The 17,967-nt window shown below is 47.5% G+C and overlaps 1 protein-coding gene across 1 annotated transcript in view; it reads left to right on the top strand.

Annotated features, from left to right (window-relative positions):
• The window catches only part of AK9 (adenylate kinase 9), a 228,501-nt gene that overhangs the window by 13,802 nt on the left and 196,732 nt on the right, over nt 1–17,967 (top strand). The window contains exons 3-6 of the mRNA XM_074948221.1: nt 2,209–2,272; nt 12,943–12,995; nt 13,127–13,223; nt 16,605–16,717. Of these exons, the coding sequence (XP_074804322.1) occupies nt 2,209–2,272; nt 12,943–12,995; nt 13,127–13,223; nt 16,605–16,717 (327 nt within the window). The remainder of the gene's footprint in view (nt 1–2,208; nt 2,273–12,942; nt 12,996–13,126; nt 13,224–16,604; nt 16,718–17,967) is intronic.

Below are 17,967 nucleotides of genomic sequence, written 5' to 3'. Positions count from 1 at the left end.
CATTTAACATGCAACACATTAGTGTGCTTTAGAAATCACACCCACGTAGAACACATTCCCCCACCGTGTATACAAGCCTTTAGAGTCTAGATCAGATGCAAAGTTTGGAAAAGCAGTACTTCAATCCTTGTTCAGTTAGGATTCTGTATCCCACCATCCTGGATGAGATGTACCGCTTGTTAATCTATCCCACAAATGGAATATGTAGAGTCCATCTTGAAGAACTCCAGTTACAGGTAAGTAACCTTCATTTTTGTATGGACTATAGACAGAACATGCAAAGTTAATCAATCAGTTAATGTTGCTGTGGGGGTCTTTAACTGTTTAACTGACTGACTTTTTGCATTTAAATTCTCAGCCGCAAATTTACACTAAATTAGGTTCTTACTTTTTATTTCCTTTATGGTTCTTTTTCCTCTAAAAAAATAAACAGGGGACATACTTAAGGAATTTAGGAAACAAATGCTTACAAATTTAACAGCACTGCGCCAAATCTGTGCCAAGATAAAGACTATGATGCAAGTTATTTTAACATAGAAACATAAGAAAATGTATATATTGCATGTGTTCATGATGCAAGTTTCAGTCACTTATAATGTTCTGAATTAATTTTTCAAATTTATCAGGATTATGAATCTTCATTGAGGACTAACTACATGTCATGTTTGATACTTTAACATTCAGACATTTTTGGGTTAGTGTAATTTTACTCTGAAAAGTGACCATAAAATGGCATTATAGGACTTCCTGTTTATTTCTTGGATCCTTCCTTCTTTTACATAACCATCAATAATAAAGGTTCAGCAGGCCAAATTATGCCTTTAGGTACATCTGTGTGATATGGAACTTAGTAAACAATTTTGTTGATGATGCACAAGACCTAGTAGAATCAGTTCACTCTTAGCTATGTTGGCTCTTCAGAGCTAACATAAGTGAAAACACTGCAAAAATGATTTTTCACTGAAGTTATCAGATAAGACTGACTATGTACAGGCACCAGATCTGTGGACTAAGAAAGTATAAGTTGTACATAGCCATTCTTCAGAGTAGGGCACATTTTAAGTGCAAAAAAAGTTGCAGAAATATTATCTCCCACCTTCTTTTTACCCTTCTTGCCTTACTCAGAAATAGCAGAAAGGTTTTGCTCAAACTTGCTGTCAAGGTTCCTTCCCCACTCTGAACTCTAGGGTACAGATGTGGGGACCTGCATGAAAACCTCCTAAGCTTACTTTTACCAGCTTAGGTTAAAATTTCCCCAAGGTACAAACTATTTTACCCTTTGCCCTTGGACTTCCACTGCCACCACCAAACTTTATCTGGGTTCCTGAGAAAACGTAGTTTGGAAACGTCTTTCCCCCCAAAATCCTCCCAACCATTGCACTTTTAATAGAAGTAAAAAAGAATCACCTCTGTAAAATCAGGATGGTAAATACCTTACAGGGTAATTAGATTCAAAACAGAGAGAATCCGTCTAGGCAAAACCTTAAGTTACAAAAAAGACACACAGACAGGAATATTCATTCTATTCAGCACAGCTATTTTCTCAGCCATTTAAAGAAATCATAATCTAACGCATATCTAGCTAGATTACTTACTAAATTCTAAGACTCCACTCCTGTTCTGTCCCCGGCAAAAGCATCACATAGACAGACACAGACCCTTTTGTTTTTTTCCCCTCCTCCCAGCTTTTGAAAGTGTCTTGTCTCCTCATTGGTCATTTTGGTCAGGTGCCAGCGAGGTTACCTTTAGCTTCTTAACCCTTTACAGGTGAGAGGATTTTTCCTCTGGCCAGGAGGGATTTTAAAGGGGTTTACCCTTCCCTTTATATTTATGACACTTGCTCCAAAAAATTAACTGTAACCTGAAATGAAGGATGTGAAGTTTTAGTCCCACAAAAACTTTATAGAAACTCATGAGCAACTCATATAAAAGGTTTAAAATAGCCTTACTCATAAATACAAATATATTTAATATGAAGGAAATCAGTTAAAGGGAACAATTATAATATATCAATAATAGTGGGAAATACATTACATGCTGCCCAGTGACTTTAAGCAGGTTTGTGTTATAGCACATAGCACAGAGGCCCTGATCCTGACTTATTACAAAGAAATAATAACAGGACATGTATTTCATTGCATTTTGTTATGTGAGTAATGGCAAAGTCATTCTAATTTTAATAAAATATGTCTTTTTTTTCATTTTAAGGGTACTGGGAAGAAAACATTAGCTAAAAAAATAGCTCAGTTATGGAAATGCACACTGATCGAAGGTAAATATCAACTGTAATCACAACACTATAATACTTATTTTAGCTTTCTTTATGTTCCCTGAAATTCTAAATAGTACATTATTGACCACAGTGAAGGTCATTGGTATGGGCAAGCTGTGATAATTTTTCAGGAAACATATCATTGCTGAACATGGCAGATGCATCTGCCTTTTAGCTACATGGGTGCTAAACAAGTCAGTTTTCTCCTCTTTTTCAGGCGGGAATATAACACCTAATGACTAAAGTAGGGCCCAGTCCTGTAAGATGATCTACAAGAGCAGATCCATATGTTTATGTGGAACCCGGTTGAAGTCTGTGGTGGGTCCACATAGGCACAGGGGTCCGACTGCATGGCTCAGCTTACAGGATCAGGTAGTGTCTTTCTTTGTTCTGTGTTTGTACAGTACCTAGCACAATGGGTTGCTAGTCTGTGAGTTGGGCTCCTCAGCACTGCATTATAAATAATAATAAAAGCAAATCTGTGCTATTATCATGACAGTACCAAGCCCCCACCAAAAAACATCCTAAGGCTCACTTGAGGCAGTGGGGTTCTCCAATCTTACACCCTTCAGCAGGTCCACAGGAATAGGAAATACCCCTTTGATCTCCTGCTCTTTCCAGCTCTACCTTCCTCACTTCCTCTCCCTGAAGATCACTAAAGGTTTGCAGGAGCAGAGCCTATCACTGGAAATATTCTCTTTTGTTCCTCTGTCAACTGATTGCTAGGGAGGCATGTCATTTTGAGACATCTCAGCAAGAAAAAGGGCTAGAGACTCATATACAAAAAGAAATAAGCTTAGGTCTCCAGCAGCTTTTTGTTGTTTTATACTAAGTTTGCTGGAGCAGGTATTCTGTAGCAAAGGAAGGAGGTTATGATTGGTTTTGCTACAAAGTGGCCAAAAAGGATAGAATAGTTTTTAAACTCTGGTGAACACTTGTACTTTAGGATGTAATTCAAGAACCCTTTGTTCAATTCACTTAAATTTTGCAGAAAAAATGTTGCCTCTGCCCCATATATATCCTACAAATTGAGAGACTGATGTAACTCTTTAAATTAAATTAAAAATGGGGGAAGGCTAAATTGGCTTATAACAATCTTAACTATAGAAAAGTTACTTTAAACAACTCTTTCATAGAATATCAGGATTGGAAGGGACCTCAGGAGATTGTCTAGTCCAACCCCCTGCTCAAAGCGGGACCAATCCCCAGTTTTTGCCCCAGATCGCTGACTGGCCCCCTCAAGGATTGAACTCACAACCCTGGGTTTAGGAGGCCAATGCTCAAACCTCTGAGCTATTGATTCCCCTTCTTTGTTCATGTTAATAATAATATACATGATAAGGCTGGTTTTTTTTCATGGAATATGCATGTTCAGTAAATCTTGTTTTGAATAAACAGATTTCAGTTTTTGTGTTAGCTATTTCCCTTGTAAATCTCAATTTGTTTCTAGTGCATTAATTAGAAAATATGGAAGCCCTCTGGTGGCCAAAAAACCTTGAGATTTTGTGGCAACTAGAGGCTTTATAACATATCAAATAAAATGTCTTTGTCACATTTTGAAGGCCTTAAGTTCAAATCATGCTAAAATTTCTGTTTTAATAAAATCTCTTAACTTTATTTCCCTCAATGCAAATATAGATTACTTAAGTCATCCCACTTTTTTTAATACAAAGACACCTGATCTAAACTATTTCACATGTGAGGGGGAAAAAACAGAATAAGAATTTTTTCAGCTACAGAAGGATCAGCCCTCTTCTCTGCATGTGGAACTCCCGTTGACTTCAGCAGGTCTTGTATATGTGGAGGGTTTGCAGGATTATCCCCTGAGGCTCCACTCCATCACTGCAGTTCATAAAGCCATATGTAGGAGCTTTGAGTGTGAGGGGATATCAAACTAGCACTTTCTTGTTTAATTTGACCATTTAAAAGGTAACCTTTTTCTCAGCTGGCTACTTTAAAACTGACATCTTTGTGTGGCTGAACTGTTTTCTTTTTGGAACTTGACTTCTTAATATGTGAAATGTTTTTGGGCTCAAAGATTCAATGCCAGATTTCACAGTATTGTGACAAAGTTCCTGCTCTACCTTGGTGGGTCTTGCGCTTATTGGCGGATTTGCTTGCCTTGGAGCTTCACGGCAGCCCTCAGCTTGGCCATTTTTCTGAATTCACAGTCCAGGTCGACTCCTGCAGTGTCTGACCAGGAGTTGGAGGATTTGGGGGGACCCCAGGCCTGCCCTCTACTCTGGGTTCCAGCCCAGGGCGCTGTGGAATGCAGCTGTCTAGACTGCCTCCTGGAACAGCTATGTGACAGCTACAACTCCCTGGGCTACTTCCCCCTGGCCTCCTCCCAACACCTTCTTTATCCTCATCATAGGACCTTCCTCCTGGTGTCTGATAATGCTTCTACACCTCAGTCCTCCAACAGTCCGCGTTCTCACTCTCAGCTCCTAGCACCTCTTGCTCCCAGCTCCTCACACGCACGCCACAAACTGAAGTGAGCTCCTTTTTAAAACCTAGGTGCCCTGATTAGCCTGCCTTAATTGATTCTAGCAGCTTCTTGATTGGCTGCAGGTGTTCTAATCAGCCTGTCTTAATTGTCTCCAGAAGGTTCCAGATTGTTCTGGAAACTTCCCTGTTACGTTACCCAGGGAAAAGGGACCTACTTAGCCTGATCTCCTGCTGCTGCCCTCTGGCTTGAGCTTTCCTTGCTTTTTGCCCCTGCTTTCAGCTTCTCCCCCGACCGGGCCAGACGCTCTCCCCCCTTTCTTTTCTTTTTGTTGTTTTTTTTTTCTTTCTCTGCTGTTGCTAGAGTGCTGGCTGGCTGCCGGCTGGCTGTTAGCCCCCCCCACCCCGCCTGCCCTTGGATGCTGCTGCTGCTCCAGCTGAAACCCCCCCTGAGAGAGGGGGGGCCTACTGACCCGCTCCCCGGAAGGGGGGAGTGGAAGGACCCAGACTCAGACGCTTGCTCTTTGTCTGCGGACCCATCTCCAGCTGAGAGAATTTCTTATCATCCGCTATGGCATCCCTGGAATGTTTGCAGCGGCGACCTGGAACAGACAGAGAAAAAGCCGTCTACCAGAGGAACACCGCCCGGGGAATCTACAAATCACCGTGGAGGGGGCCTAAGACTGAGTAACTTTCAAACTGTGCTCTCGTGTGGGGGGAGGCCTTGACTGTGTCTTTACTGTGTTTGTAGGGACACAGGGGGTGTGGCACGGAGCTGCCCCCCGATCCATCTGTGTCCTCCCAACCCCCATGCTACCATCTTCACAACTGCCTCCTCCACCATCTTTGCTGGCTGTCTAACATCTGCCTCTGGACTTAGCTGCTCGCCCTGATTCCACCACATGGGAATGTCCAAACAGGACTCTCTGGACAAGCGTACGGCTGTTCATGTGCCCCCCCACTGAATTGTCCACCCCACAGCTTGTCCCTTTCTACCTGACCCCAACTCCTGTTAATCACCTGCCACCGCCCCCGCTGGGGCATCGGCAATGGAGGGTACCGGGGTGACCTCCGCTGCTGCCATGCCCATCGCCTCCCCAGACTCTAGGGAAGCCCCCCAAGCCGGCGGGAAAGGCCAGGGCAAGAAGAAGGGGAAAGGCCCTGCTAAAACCACCAGGCCCTCCGTGGCAGGGGCCACCCCCACTGCTGCAGCCCCGCCACCGACCACGGCTTCCTCCCCCGCTACCCTCTCCACCAGCTCTGCGGATGTCCCTCCCTCAGCCCCCAGGACGTATGCCCGGGTCGCGGCAACCCCCCCGCCTGCCACCTCGTCATCTCTCCCGCCCACCACCTCCGCCACCATCAATAGTGGCCGGGGCCCCTTTCCCACCATGACAAGGAAGTACGGAGTCCGATGCCTCCTGGTGCCCGCCTCAACCCACATGGAGACCTACATGTGGGCGTTGGCGAGGGTGGTGGGGCCCTCGGCCATTGTGGCGGCCTCCAAAATGTACGGGAAGGTTGTCTTCTTCTTAGCATTGGAGGCTGCCGCCCAGGAAGCGGTGGAGAGGGGCCTGGCGGTGGGGGGGTGTTTGTCCCCCTAGAGCCGCTAGAGGACCTGGGCCTCCGCCTGGTCCTGACCTCTGTCCCTCCTTTTCTCCCCAATGCTGCCCTGTTACCCGCCCTTTCCACCCTGGGGAAACCTATTTCTGTCATAAGCCCTCTCCCATTGGGCTGCAAGGACCCCACCCTCTGTCACATCTTTTCCTTCCGCCGGCAAGTGCAGCTTCTACTGCTGTCGGCGGCGCGTGACAGAGAGGCACTCGAGGGATCCTTCCTAGTCCCCCACCAGGGGGCCTGTTACCAGGTGTATTTCTCCACGGGGGAAGCCCGGTGCTACCTCTGCTGGGCGTCAGGGCATGTCCGGAGGGACTGCCCCTTAGCCCGGCAAGGAGGGGCACCTGGGATCCCCGAGACCCGGCAGGACATCGGCCCCGTCATTGCTGACGCCCCTGGCCGCCCGATACCCGAACCCGCCCCCCCTCCTATTCGGACCACCACTTCTCCCGCTCAGGCCCAAGGGGCACCTCTCCTACAACACCCAGACGAGCGGGAGAGCCCCGCCCTCGCTGCTGACAATCTGGCAGGGCCTATGGAGGAGGGTGTGGCAGAGATACCACCGGTCATGGGAGAGAGCCTGCCCCAGGGAGAATCCTCCCTCCCTTATGCCGCCCCACCGTCCCCCCCGCCAGCCCCTGAGCCATTGCCTTTACCCCCTGATACGAATCCTGCTAACCAGACCCCAGATGATGCCATGGAGGGCTGGGCCCTAGTCCAGGGGAAGCGAGGCAAGCGGAAGGCTGGAGCTCCGCCTCATCTACCCGAGGCGGAGGCCCCCCGGAAGACCAGGAAGGGGGGCACCGATGCCAAACCTTCCGCTTTGCCCACGAGTGCATCCCATCCACCGATGTCAGCCGGGAAAGACGTGGTAGCACCAGAAGGTAGTGTCTCCCCTCCACGGGAGACCCTCCCCTCCAAGACCCTCAAGGAAGCCCTTTCTGTCCTGACACTGCCCGAAGCCCCCGTGAGCCCTGAGGCAACCGTCGTGGCAGGTGCCAGCGGGGAGAACCCCGGGGCAACGGAAAGTGTCCTCTCCTCCATGTTTGAGGATATTGAGGCCCTAGATCTGACCCCGGTCGCCCAGGGGGAGGACGACCTTTTGCCAGCAAACCTCGATGTGGACGACCTCACTCCACCCCTCTTTTCCTCATGCTCCCTCCCCCTAACTGCTGCTTCTGCTCCCACCTCCGAGGAGCCCCTGGACTCCTCCATTGACCCGGCTGCTGATGGCACCCTGCTGACAACCACCGAGCCTGCTCAGGTGACAGCCAGCGCCACGTGACTGGGACACGAGCCACCGGGGTACCCCCCGCTGGTGCAGAGCAATTGATTTCCTTCCCGGGCGGGGGCCCAACAGAAGATAATCCACCTCCTGATGCTGTAGCCGCTAAATCCACCATGGAGCCCTCGCCCGGTATCACTGAGAGCTCCCTCCCCACCCCCTTAACCCTCGAGCCTGATCAGGAGGCGCCACCATCCAGCTGCTCACCTCCCGAAACCCAGAATCATGCCTCTGCCCCTGCCCCTACCCCTATCCAGTCTACCTCCTGTGATGTTATCGCTGCCCCCGGGTCTGTCTCCTTCCCTTTTCCAATCGATGACCCCAGGGAGCGGCCTTTGCGTTCTCCTGCCGCGACCCATTAGGGGCTGCTATTTTTCCCTCTATCGCCCCCTATCGACCCAGGGCTTGAGGCGGGCCTAGAAGCTCCAGCCCATCAGGCACCCCGTCGGAGGTCCGCACCCTGCTTGCCCGTTTTAGTGGGCCACGGGACTGCACCAATGCCCCACCGGGGAACAACCGGGAAACTGTAACCCCACACCCCCCATGAGCTGCGAGGAGAGCTGCGGAAGTTTTTAAGAGGATGTCCATGGCTCCTGCAACAAGGTACAGCTTGCTCTCCAGCGATGGGGGGATTTTTTTCAAATCCTCCGGGCCACAAGGGCCCTTATGGGGGAAGGTAAAGGGACGGGGAAGCAGGATGCCGCGGCCTACCGGCGGGTCCACATCTTCTGTGACCAATTACTCACCTATGGGATGGGTCAAGGACTGTTGCGCGGCCCGCTGGGGGATGCGAGCGTCCCTGCCAGTGAGGATCCCCCCCCGGCCCTCCCCATGACACCTCTCACCCTCGCAATATTGAACACCCGGGGTTGTAGGATGGCTCTCCGCAGGTCCCAGGTGCTCCCCTTCCTTCAGGAGGGAGGGTACTCTGTGATTTTCCTGCAGGAGACCCATACGGATCCAACTGCCGAAGATAGTTGGCAGCTGGAGTCGGGGGACAGGGTCTACTTTAGCCATTCCATGATTCGGCAGGCTGGAGTGGTGACCCTGTTCTCCCCCAACCTACGGCCCGAGGTGCTAGGGGTCGCCGAGGCCGTGCAGGGTCGCTTGCTGCTACTCCGGGTCCATATAGAGGGGCTCGTGGTTAACCTCGTTAATGTCTATGCCCCGACATCAGGCCCGGAGCGGCTGCAATTCTATCAGCAGGCGTCCGCCTTCCTCGGCACCTTAGATTCTCACGAGTGCCTGGTGCTGGGAGGGGAGTTTAATACCACGCTCAAGGAGCGAGACCGCTTGGGGACCAAGTAGTGCCCGGCCGCCACGGACACCCTCCGGGAGATAGTTGAACATCACTCCCTAGTGGACATCTGGCGTGACCACCACCCGGATGACACTTCCACGTTCACCTTTGTCCGGGTGGAAGCCCATCGGTCGAGCCACTCCCGGTTGGACCGCATTTATTTATCACGCTTCCATCTCTCACGAGCCCACTCCTCCAGCATTTGGCTGGCCCTATTTTCTGACCATCATCTAGCCACCGTGACAGCCTCCCTCTGTGCGGAGAGACCGGGGCCGGCCTATTGGCATTTTAACAACAGCCTGTTGGAGGATGAGGGCTTCGTGACGTCCTTCTGGGAATTCTGGCTGGCCTGCCGAGGGCAGCGGCATGCCTTTCCCTCGGCGCGGCGATGGTGGGACCTAGGGAAGGTGCGCGCCAGGCTTTTCTGCCACGACTACATCCGGGGTACCAGCTGACGGAGAAATGCAGTGATAGAGCAATTGGAATGGGAGGTCTTAGAGCTGGAGAGGCGTCTGGCCGCCAGCCCCGAAGACCCGCTCCTCTGCAGAGCGTGCCGGGAGAAGTTGGAGGAGCTCCAGGCCCTCGAGGATCATCGGGCCCGGGGCGACTTTGTTCGATCCCGCATCCGCCTCCTTCGGGAGATGGATCGCTGCTCCCGCTTCTTCTATGCCCTGGAGAAAATGAGGGGGGCCAAGAAACATGTCACCTGCCTCCTGGCAGAAGACGGCACCCCCCTCACGGAACTGGCGGAGATGTGCGGGAGGGTCCGAGCCTTCTGCGCAAGTCTTTTCTCCCCGGATCCAACCGACCCTGGTGCTTGCAGAGTGGTTTGGGAGGAGCTCCCCACGGTCAGCGCGAGCGACCGAGACCGGCTAGAGTTGCCTCTCACTCTGGCCGAGTTCTCGGAAGCCCTCTGTCGTATGCCCACCAATAAGTCTCCAGGCATGGATGGGCTGACCGTGGAGTTCTACCGTGTGTTTTGGGACGTCCTCTGCCCAGACCTAGTCACCATCTGGGCCGAGTCTCTGTAGAGCGGGGTCCTCCCTCTCTCGTGCAGGTGAGCTGCGCTCGCCTTATTGCCGAAGAAGGCGGACCTCCGCGATATACGAAATTGGCGTCCCGTCTCGCTCATCAGCACAGACTACAAAATCGTAGCGAAAGCAATCTCGCTGCGTCTAGGGTCTGTGCTGGCGGACGTGATCCACCCAGACCAGACCTACACCGTCCCGGACCGCAGTATCTTTGATAACCTATTTCTGGTTCGGGACCTTCTAGAACTTGGGCGTAGAGACAATCTGTCATTCGCCCTCCTGTCCCTAGATCAGGAGAAGGTGTTCGATAAAGTGGACCACGGATACCTGCTGAGCACCCTGCATGCGTTTGGCTTCGGACCCCAGTTTGTGGGTTTTCTCTGGGTGCTGTATTCTTCTGCAGAGTGTCTGGTTAAGCTCAACTGGACCCTGACTGAATCGGTCAGCTTCAGGCGAAGACTACGGCAGGGGTGCCCCCTCTCGTACGCCCTGGCGATCGAGCCCTTCCTCTGTCTCCTCCGCAGGAGGTTGACAGGGTTGGTGCTGCGGGAACCGGAGCTGCGGCTGGTCCTGTCGGTGTATGCTGATGACGTGCTCCTCGTGATCCAGGACCCCGGCGACTTGTCGCGGGTGGAGGCTTGCCAGGCCATCTATTCGGCAGCCTCCTCCGCCCGGGTCAACTGGGTCAAGAGCTCTGGCTTGGAGGTAGGAGACTGGCGGCAGGCAAGTTTCCTCCCACCCGCGCTTTAGACCATCCGGTGGAGTGCGGGTCCGCTGCTCTACCTCGGTGTTTACCTTTCTGCCACGCATCCCTCTCCGCCAGAGAACTGGGAAAACTTAGAGGGCGGGGTGATAGAGCGGCTCCGGAAATGGACGGGACTACTCCGATGTCTCTCCCTCCGAGGGAGAGCTCTGGTGCTTAATCAACTAGTCCTGTCCATGCTCTGGTACCGGCTCAACACCCTGGTCCTGGCCCCAGGTTTCCTGACCAACCTCCGGACAGCGGTTCTGGGGTTCTTTTGGTCAGGAACGCACTGGGCCCCTGTAGGGGTTCTTCATCTACCCCTGAAGGAAGGAGGACAGGGCCTGAAGTGTCTACATGCTCAGGTCTGCGTCTTCCGCCTCCAGGCCCCACAGAGGCTCCTCTATGGTGCAGGCATTTCGGCATGGAGCACACTGGTGCACGCCATCCTGCGCCACATCCGAGGGCTCCGATATGACCGGCAGCTCTTTTATCTCCGTCCGGGAGGTCTTCCGCGAGACCTCTCCAGGCTGCCGGTCTTCTACCAGGACCTCCTCCGGACTTGGAAACTATTTTTAACGACCAGGTCTGTGGCGGCCACCGAGGGGGTAGATCTTCTCACGGAGCCACTGCTACACAACCCCTAGCTCCGTGTGCAGGTGGCGGAGTCCCGCTCGGTGCGCCAGAGCTTGATCCTGGCAAAGGTCACGAGAGTCGGAGACCTGGACTACGACCGGGGAGACTGGCTGGATCCCCTGACGCTCGCCCGGCGCATGGGGCTCTCCAGACCTTGTACCCCCCGGCGCGTACTTCAGGAGGTGAAGGCCGCTTTGCCACCCGCTGCTCGAGCTTACCCCGCAGATCCAATCGACCCCCACCCCTTCACTGCGAGCCGGCTGCATGAACTGCAGCCGGTACACTTCCAAACCACGCCAAGGAAACATCTATACATGCTCGCGCTCCACACCCTTCACGCCCTCACCCTAGTGTCCCGCCCCGACACAAAGTGGCGAGACCTTCTGCCACCTTTGGAGGGTGAGCAGCCCCGGTGGGCCAGCCTATATTCCATCTTGGTTCCGAGGCCCGTCGGGGACATCAGTTGGTGGGTCCTTCACGGAGCTGTGAGCACGGGCACGTACTTGGCGCGGTTCACCCCCATCCCGGATACTTGTTCCTTTTGTGGTCTGAGGGAAAGCCTGGCGCACGTATATTTGGAGTGTGCCAGGCTGCAGCCCCTGTTCCAGCTCCTCACAAATCTTTTATTACGTTTTTGGTTGCATTTTTCCCCTCACCTTTTTATTTATGCACTCCCCATCCGTGGCCTCACAAAGTCGCGGGGTATCCTAGTTAACCTTCTCCTGGCCCTGGCTAAAATGGCCATCTATAAAACCAGAGAGAGGAAGTTGGCCGATGGAGTTTCCTGTGACTGTGGGGCCGTTTTCCGATCCTCGTTCCGTTCACGTATCCGGGCGGAGTTCCTCTGGGCGGCGTCCACTGACTTCCTTGATGCTTTTGAGGAGCGGTGGGTGCTGTCTGAGGTTCTCTGCTCAGACAAATCCGGGTCCCTTTGTCTGACCCTTTGATTGTGGGAGAGAGTAAGGGACCCCAGCCCCAGCGATTGCTGCTGCGGACACCACCACCTTAGAGGGGTCCTTTCACACCTGGGTGCACGTGCCCCCCCGCCGGATTTTCCACCCCACAGCCTGCCCCTCTTGTTGGGTGCTTTCAGAGGAGGGAATTGTTGGTGACACTCTGGCATAGCGCCAGGTAACTCGAGGGGGTGGAAGACCACGAGAGTCGATGAAGCCCCCTCGCTCCGGACCACCAGGTAACTCAGAAGGGTGGAAGACCACGAGAGTCGAGGAAGCCCCCCGCTCTACGCCCAGGCAAGCTTGAACACTTCCCTCCCCTGAAGCTAATGAGAAAACAATTGTGATTGGTTGCTGTTATACATTGCATATGCTGCTGTTTTTACTTTGTAAGTGTGTTATGCAAATAAAAACATCTTTTGCTTCAAAAAAAAAATCACTCTCCTGTAGCCATCCGGCACGACCCTGTCACAATATAAAAAAATTACTCTCCTGTAGCCATCTGGCCTTACCCTGTCACAGTAGTTACATTATGATAATATGAAATCACTAATGAAGATAGCCATGCTAGGCTAACAATGTACATGAAAACATACTAATTCACACATGGGATGTTTTATTAATTGCTTTAATTTTGTTCTGTATCCTGTACATTTTTTAGCTTTGGAAGTAATAGAAGAAAATATTACTGCAGGAACAGAATATGGACTTAAGGTAAAATCTACTGTTTTATTACATTTCATGACATTCATAAGGCCCAATCTTGTTCCCCTTGAAGTCAGTGGCAGCTGAATGGGGCCACCATGCAAATATTATAAGATGTTATGCTTTGCATTTTCCTTTAGATGCAGGAATTGCTTTTTGGAGGTCAAAGTATTCCTGAAGAACTGATTACAAAGATGATTCTGAAAAAGATTGAGTCACCAGAAGTTGTTCACTTTGGTATGTGTTGTCATTTTTCAGAACTCTTAAAGTATGCCCCACCCTAGCCCTCTAAAACTTAGTTTTGTCGTCTTGTATATCCATAGCATATGATTTTTAAAAATTCTACTATATTGCAATCTCTCGGATTCAGTCAGACATTTTTGCCACCAGCACTGTAGAATCTTTTCATTGCTTCATGCAGAACATGGATGTCTGTAAATTATGGTGACCTGAGATGGCATTTAGGGAACACTGTATTGATAGTAGAGGACAAAAGACTGCTATGTACTCACACACACACCAACAGAGTGATATTTTTCAGCCAAATTATATCCTTCTGATTTTCTGTAATAAAAATGAGATACTATCAGACTGAGGTGTCAAAACAAATAGTTCTGGAACAAAATAATTTTAAAAAGGAGTGAGTCCCAAGACCCAGATAGTATACATCAAAGAGTTCTGAAGGAACATAAGTATGAAGTTGCTGAGCTGCTAGCAAAGATATACAATCTCTCATTTTTAAACAGCTGCAACACTGGAGAATTGGAGGGTAGGAAATGTATCTATTTTTTTTAAAAGGCCATATGGATGTTCTAAGGAATTATAGACTAGTAAACCTTATATATTTAGCTGGTAAACTGGTAGACACTATAATTGAAAACAGAATAATAAAACACCTGGAAGCTCATGACACGAGAGTCTAATCAGAGCACGGTTTCTTTAAAGGAAAATCATATCTCACTAATGTTAGAATTCTTTGAACATGTCAATAAAGTAGTGGATAAAGAACCAGTTGTGATAATTTTGACTTTCAAAAGGTCTTTAACAAGGTCAAAAGAGGATACTAAAGAAACTAAATACTCATGGGGTGGGAGACAAAGTACTGTCATCGATCAAAAACTGGCTAAGACATAGGAAACTGTAGGAATAAATAGTCAATTTTGTCATGGCAAAAGGTTAACAGGAAGATGTCTTAAGGATCTGTGTTAAGATTGGTATTGTCTAATATACTAATGATCTGGAAAGGAGGATGATCAATGAGAACTTTTTATCTACACATTTTGCTATTTAAAGTAGTCAAGTCCAGAGAAGTCTGTGAAGAACTTCATAGGGACTTAACTAAGCAAGGTGAATGGACAACACAATGGCAGATGAAGTTAAATATTAATAAATGCAAAATAATCCACATTAGAAGGAACATTTTGAACTCATTGTACGGTTTATTAGGGTTCTGAATTAACTATACCAAGTCAGGAAAGGGACCTGGGGATCATTGTGGACATCTCAATAAAACCTCTGCTTAATATGCAGCAGTGATCAAAAAGCAAACAAGATGTTAGGATGCATCAGTAGTAGGATGGAGAATAATGTGTAAAAAGTTATAGTGCCATTATCTAAATGGGTGATATGCCCTTATCTGGAATACTGTGTGCAGTACTGGCTCCCCTTCTCTAAAATGATAATGCAGAATTAGAGTAGGGAGTCAGAGAATGGTGACAAGAATTATTAGGAATATGAAAAAACTCATACAGAGAGATGTTGAAGAGATTGGGGTTCTTTACCTTAGAAAAGAATGAGTAAGAGTGGACATGATAAAATAATTAATGGCACAGAGAAGGTAGATAGAAATTTCTATTCTCATAACACAACAACAAGGGGACATTTAATGAAAGTAAAAGGTTGCAGATTCATAACTGGTAGGTAATAGGAAATAGTTTTCCACTCAAACCCTAATTAGACTCTGGAACTCATTGTCACAAGATGTTAAAGACAAAAATTTGGCAAAATCCAAAAAAACTGGACATTCTTATATGGGGTAGAAAAATATTTAGAGTTATAATCGTTAATTATTTTTTTAAAAGAGTATTGGAAGGGATATAAAATCTGATGCTTCAGGATTTAAAACAATTTCTACCTACTGGGAATTAGGATTAGACTTCCATGGGGACGAGATTATCCTACATCTGCCTACTGAGGGTTTTCTTGCACTTTGAAGCATCTGGTGCTGCCTGCTGTTTCACACAGGATACTGGTCTAGATGAATCAGAAGTCGGATCCAGTATAGCTGTTCCTTTGTTCATTCTGGTCATCTGGAAGCCCTCAGCCATCAGCCTTCAAGGACAGAGTACCAAAACTCGTCCTTTACCACAGCAGTCAGAGTCTCTTTACAGAAGGAAATGTCAGGGTAACTTTAACTTCCCCCATTTCCATTCCAGCCCAAATACTAGATCTGTAGTGCAACAGACAAGCTATGTGAGCTGAGTCAGAAACCACTTAGGATGGTCATCGTGACAAGCATGAAATCCCAAGATACTCTAGAGAAGTAATCATCTGCATGGACATTGAAGTCACAAACATTGTCAAGCATGGTGCCTCCAGTGCTACCACAACATAGAATATGATCAGTTTAGCAAAGGTTTCTGGTGTTTTGAATGATCAGTACAAAAACTAGCCCATCCCAGCCCAGGATTCAGACACCAGATGCGCACACTCAGATCTGTCACCAGGATGGTAGTTTCTGCACTTGAAACTGGATGCAAAGAGCACGGATATGAATCTCACTTCTCCCCCTGTTGCCTTATGTTTTGCTCCATATACATGGCTGGAGTCCATGGCTGTAGAAAGATCTAGGTTATGCAAAGGTATATATACTGTTGTAATTCTGACCACTGACCTTACATTGAAAAACAGTCTAGTTCCTACTCATTGTAAAGGAATTTGTTCTGCATCTCATGGATCTCCCACCTCCCTAATACAAGGATAACCCTCTATGTCCCAAGAAAAAGTGATCCAATTTCTCTCAGAAAGCTCTCACCTCCAGAGCATGAGAGGTGATTCCTTCCCAAAATACAGTTACGGAATTCCTACTCCCTATTGAACTCACCTCCATAGGTCAGTGTGACTCAAGTCTATTTCCAAACCAAACATTTTCTATTCGAGCCCTCTTATTCCATCATTTTCAATCACCGTAATATTCCACCTGCCATTCAGCAAAGAACACAATGGCATTAGATGCTACTGAGCATGCATTATAAATAGCCTATATAACTTCATGCCTTACTAGTAATTGCTACATGATTCAGACTCTTCAGATTGGATTTCAAAGTAATATTTAGCACATATAAAATTGTTAGTGTCTATTTTGGGCTATTTTTCTCTATATTCATTAACTGAATTAACAGTCTTTGAGAAGTATATAGTTATCTTGAAAGTATTGCAGCTTTGTTATGTCACTTTGGGTAATCACAGGTAAACCTTAGCTAGCAATGTGTGTGGCCATGACAAATGGATTCTAGTTATACTTCTATCTAGATGTAATGTTTAAAACAGATAACTATAAATATTTAGTATATTGAAATAACTTTCCAAAAGATGTATTTAACACATTTTATTTGGCAGGTTATGTTCTCAGTGGATTTCCTTCTCTCTCAGAGGAATACATGACTATTTCGGAGCAAATAGAGAAAATTAGAAATCTAAAATTAAAACCAAATTTCCTGATTAACATTAAGGTAATGACAGCTTTGATAACTTGCTAATCATTTTCATACTTATTCTTAAAATAAGAATATTCTGTAGGAGTCAGAGTAATTTTTTTCATATATTGAAGTATAATAGTTGTTGCTAAGGGCCAAATTCTTCTTTTAGAATAGAGTTGTCAAAGAAGTTACGCTGGGTTTACACTGCTGTAATAGACAGCAGAATTTGGCCCTAGGGACCGATCCTACAAGGTATTGAGCATCTCCTATAACTTCATGAGGTGCTCAATGACTATAAATCCCACTGATCAGTTTCTAAGACTGGAACAAAACGTACATGTTCCATGAAAATAAAGCCTAGGGGTAATAACAGGGTATGAATATTCTAAGTCAAAGCCAGTAGAAGTGCTATTTGAGACTATCTACAAATATTCTTGAGAAAAATTAGTTACATATTTGAGTGAAAAAACAAGTTACTTTGTAGTCCAGCCTTCCCTGTCTAATTGCCAGCAATGGTGAAAATACTACTTACAGATCAGTTATTTACAAATCAGATTTGAACTGAATCTGCAAACTCCTCTATGCTCTCTTGCAAAATTTACTGAAATTCCCCAAATAGACGTATAGTGAAGTACCAGCCAGACACCTTCCAAAAATTACTGTAATATACATTTAGAAATACACATTATTGTAAGTTCAGTAGTCAGAGGACTTCTTACTCCATAGTTCTTAAAAGAAGAAGAAAATATACTGGATCTATTAGGTCTTTTCCCACTCTAACTTCTAAAATAATGAATGGGCTGCTGAAACAACAGTGTTTGTTACATTGTCCATGTATTCTCAATAAGATTTTGCTTGTGGTTCCTCAGACAGTACAGTAAGTACCTAGATATGTAGCATGTATGTGAGACAGAGATGGTAGTTGGTTGGCTTAAGTGGAGTGGTGGGAGTGCTGCCACTTCGCTAGATGTCATTAAATTTTTTCCACACACAGCCCAAAATTCTACATATTTCATAATTTAAAGACTTACATTTGAACATGTCCAGTGAGCATTTTAACGGCTAATTTGAAATTATTTGGTTTCTGAGAGCACAAAAATAACTTGAAACCCCAAAACAAAATACCTTCTTGTCACATTTTAGGGGAAGGAGCTGTTACTTTTAACTATAGGAAGTTGGACTTTGTTTTAATAACAGACAGTGCAAAGGACTTATTCCAGGCAGTACATTCTGTATGGTTTCACACATAAAATTCCATATAAATGGGTGATACAGTTTACACC

Source organism: Natator depressus, chromosome 3, assembly GCF_965152275.1.
Source record: "Natator depressus isolate rNatDep1 chromosome 3, rNatDep2.hap1, whole genome shotgun sequence".
Classification (NCBI taxonomy): domain Eukaryota; kingdom Metazoa; phylum Chordata; order Testudines; family Cheloniidae; genus Natator; species Natator depressus.
This window is presented reverse-complemented; position numbering and strand designations above follow the sequence as displayed.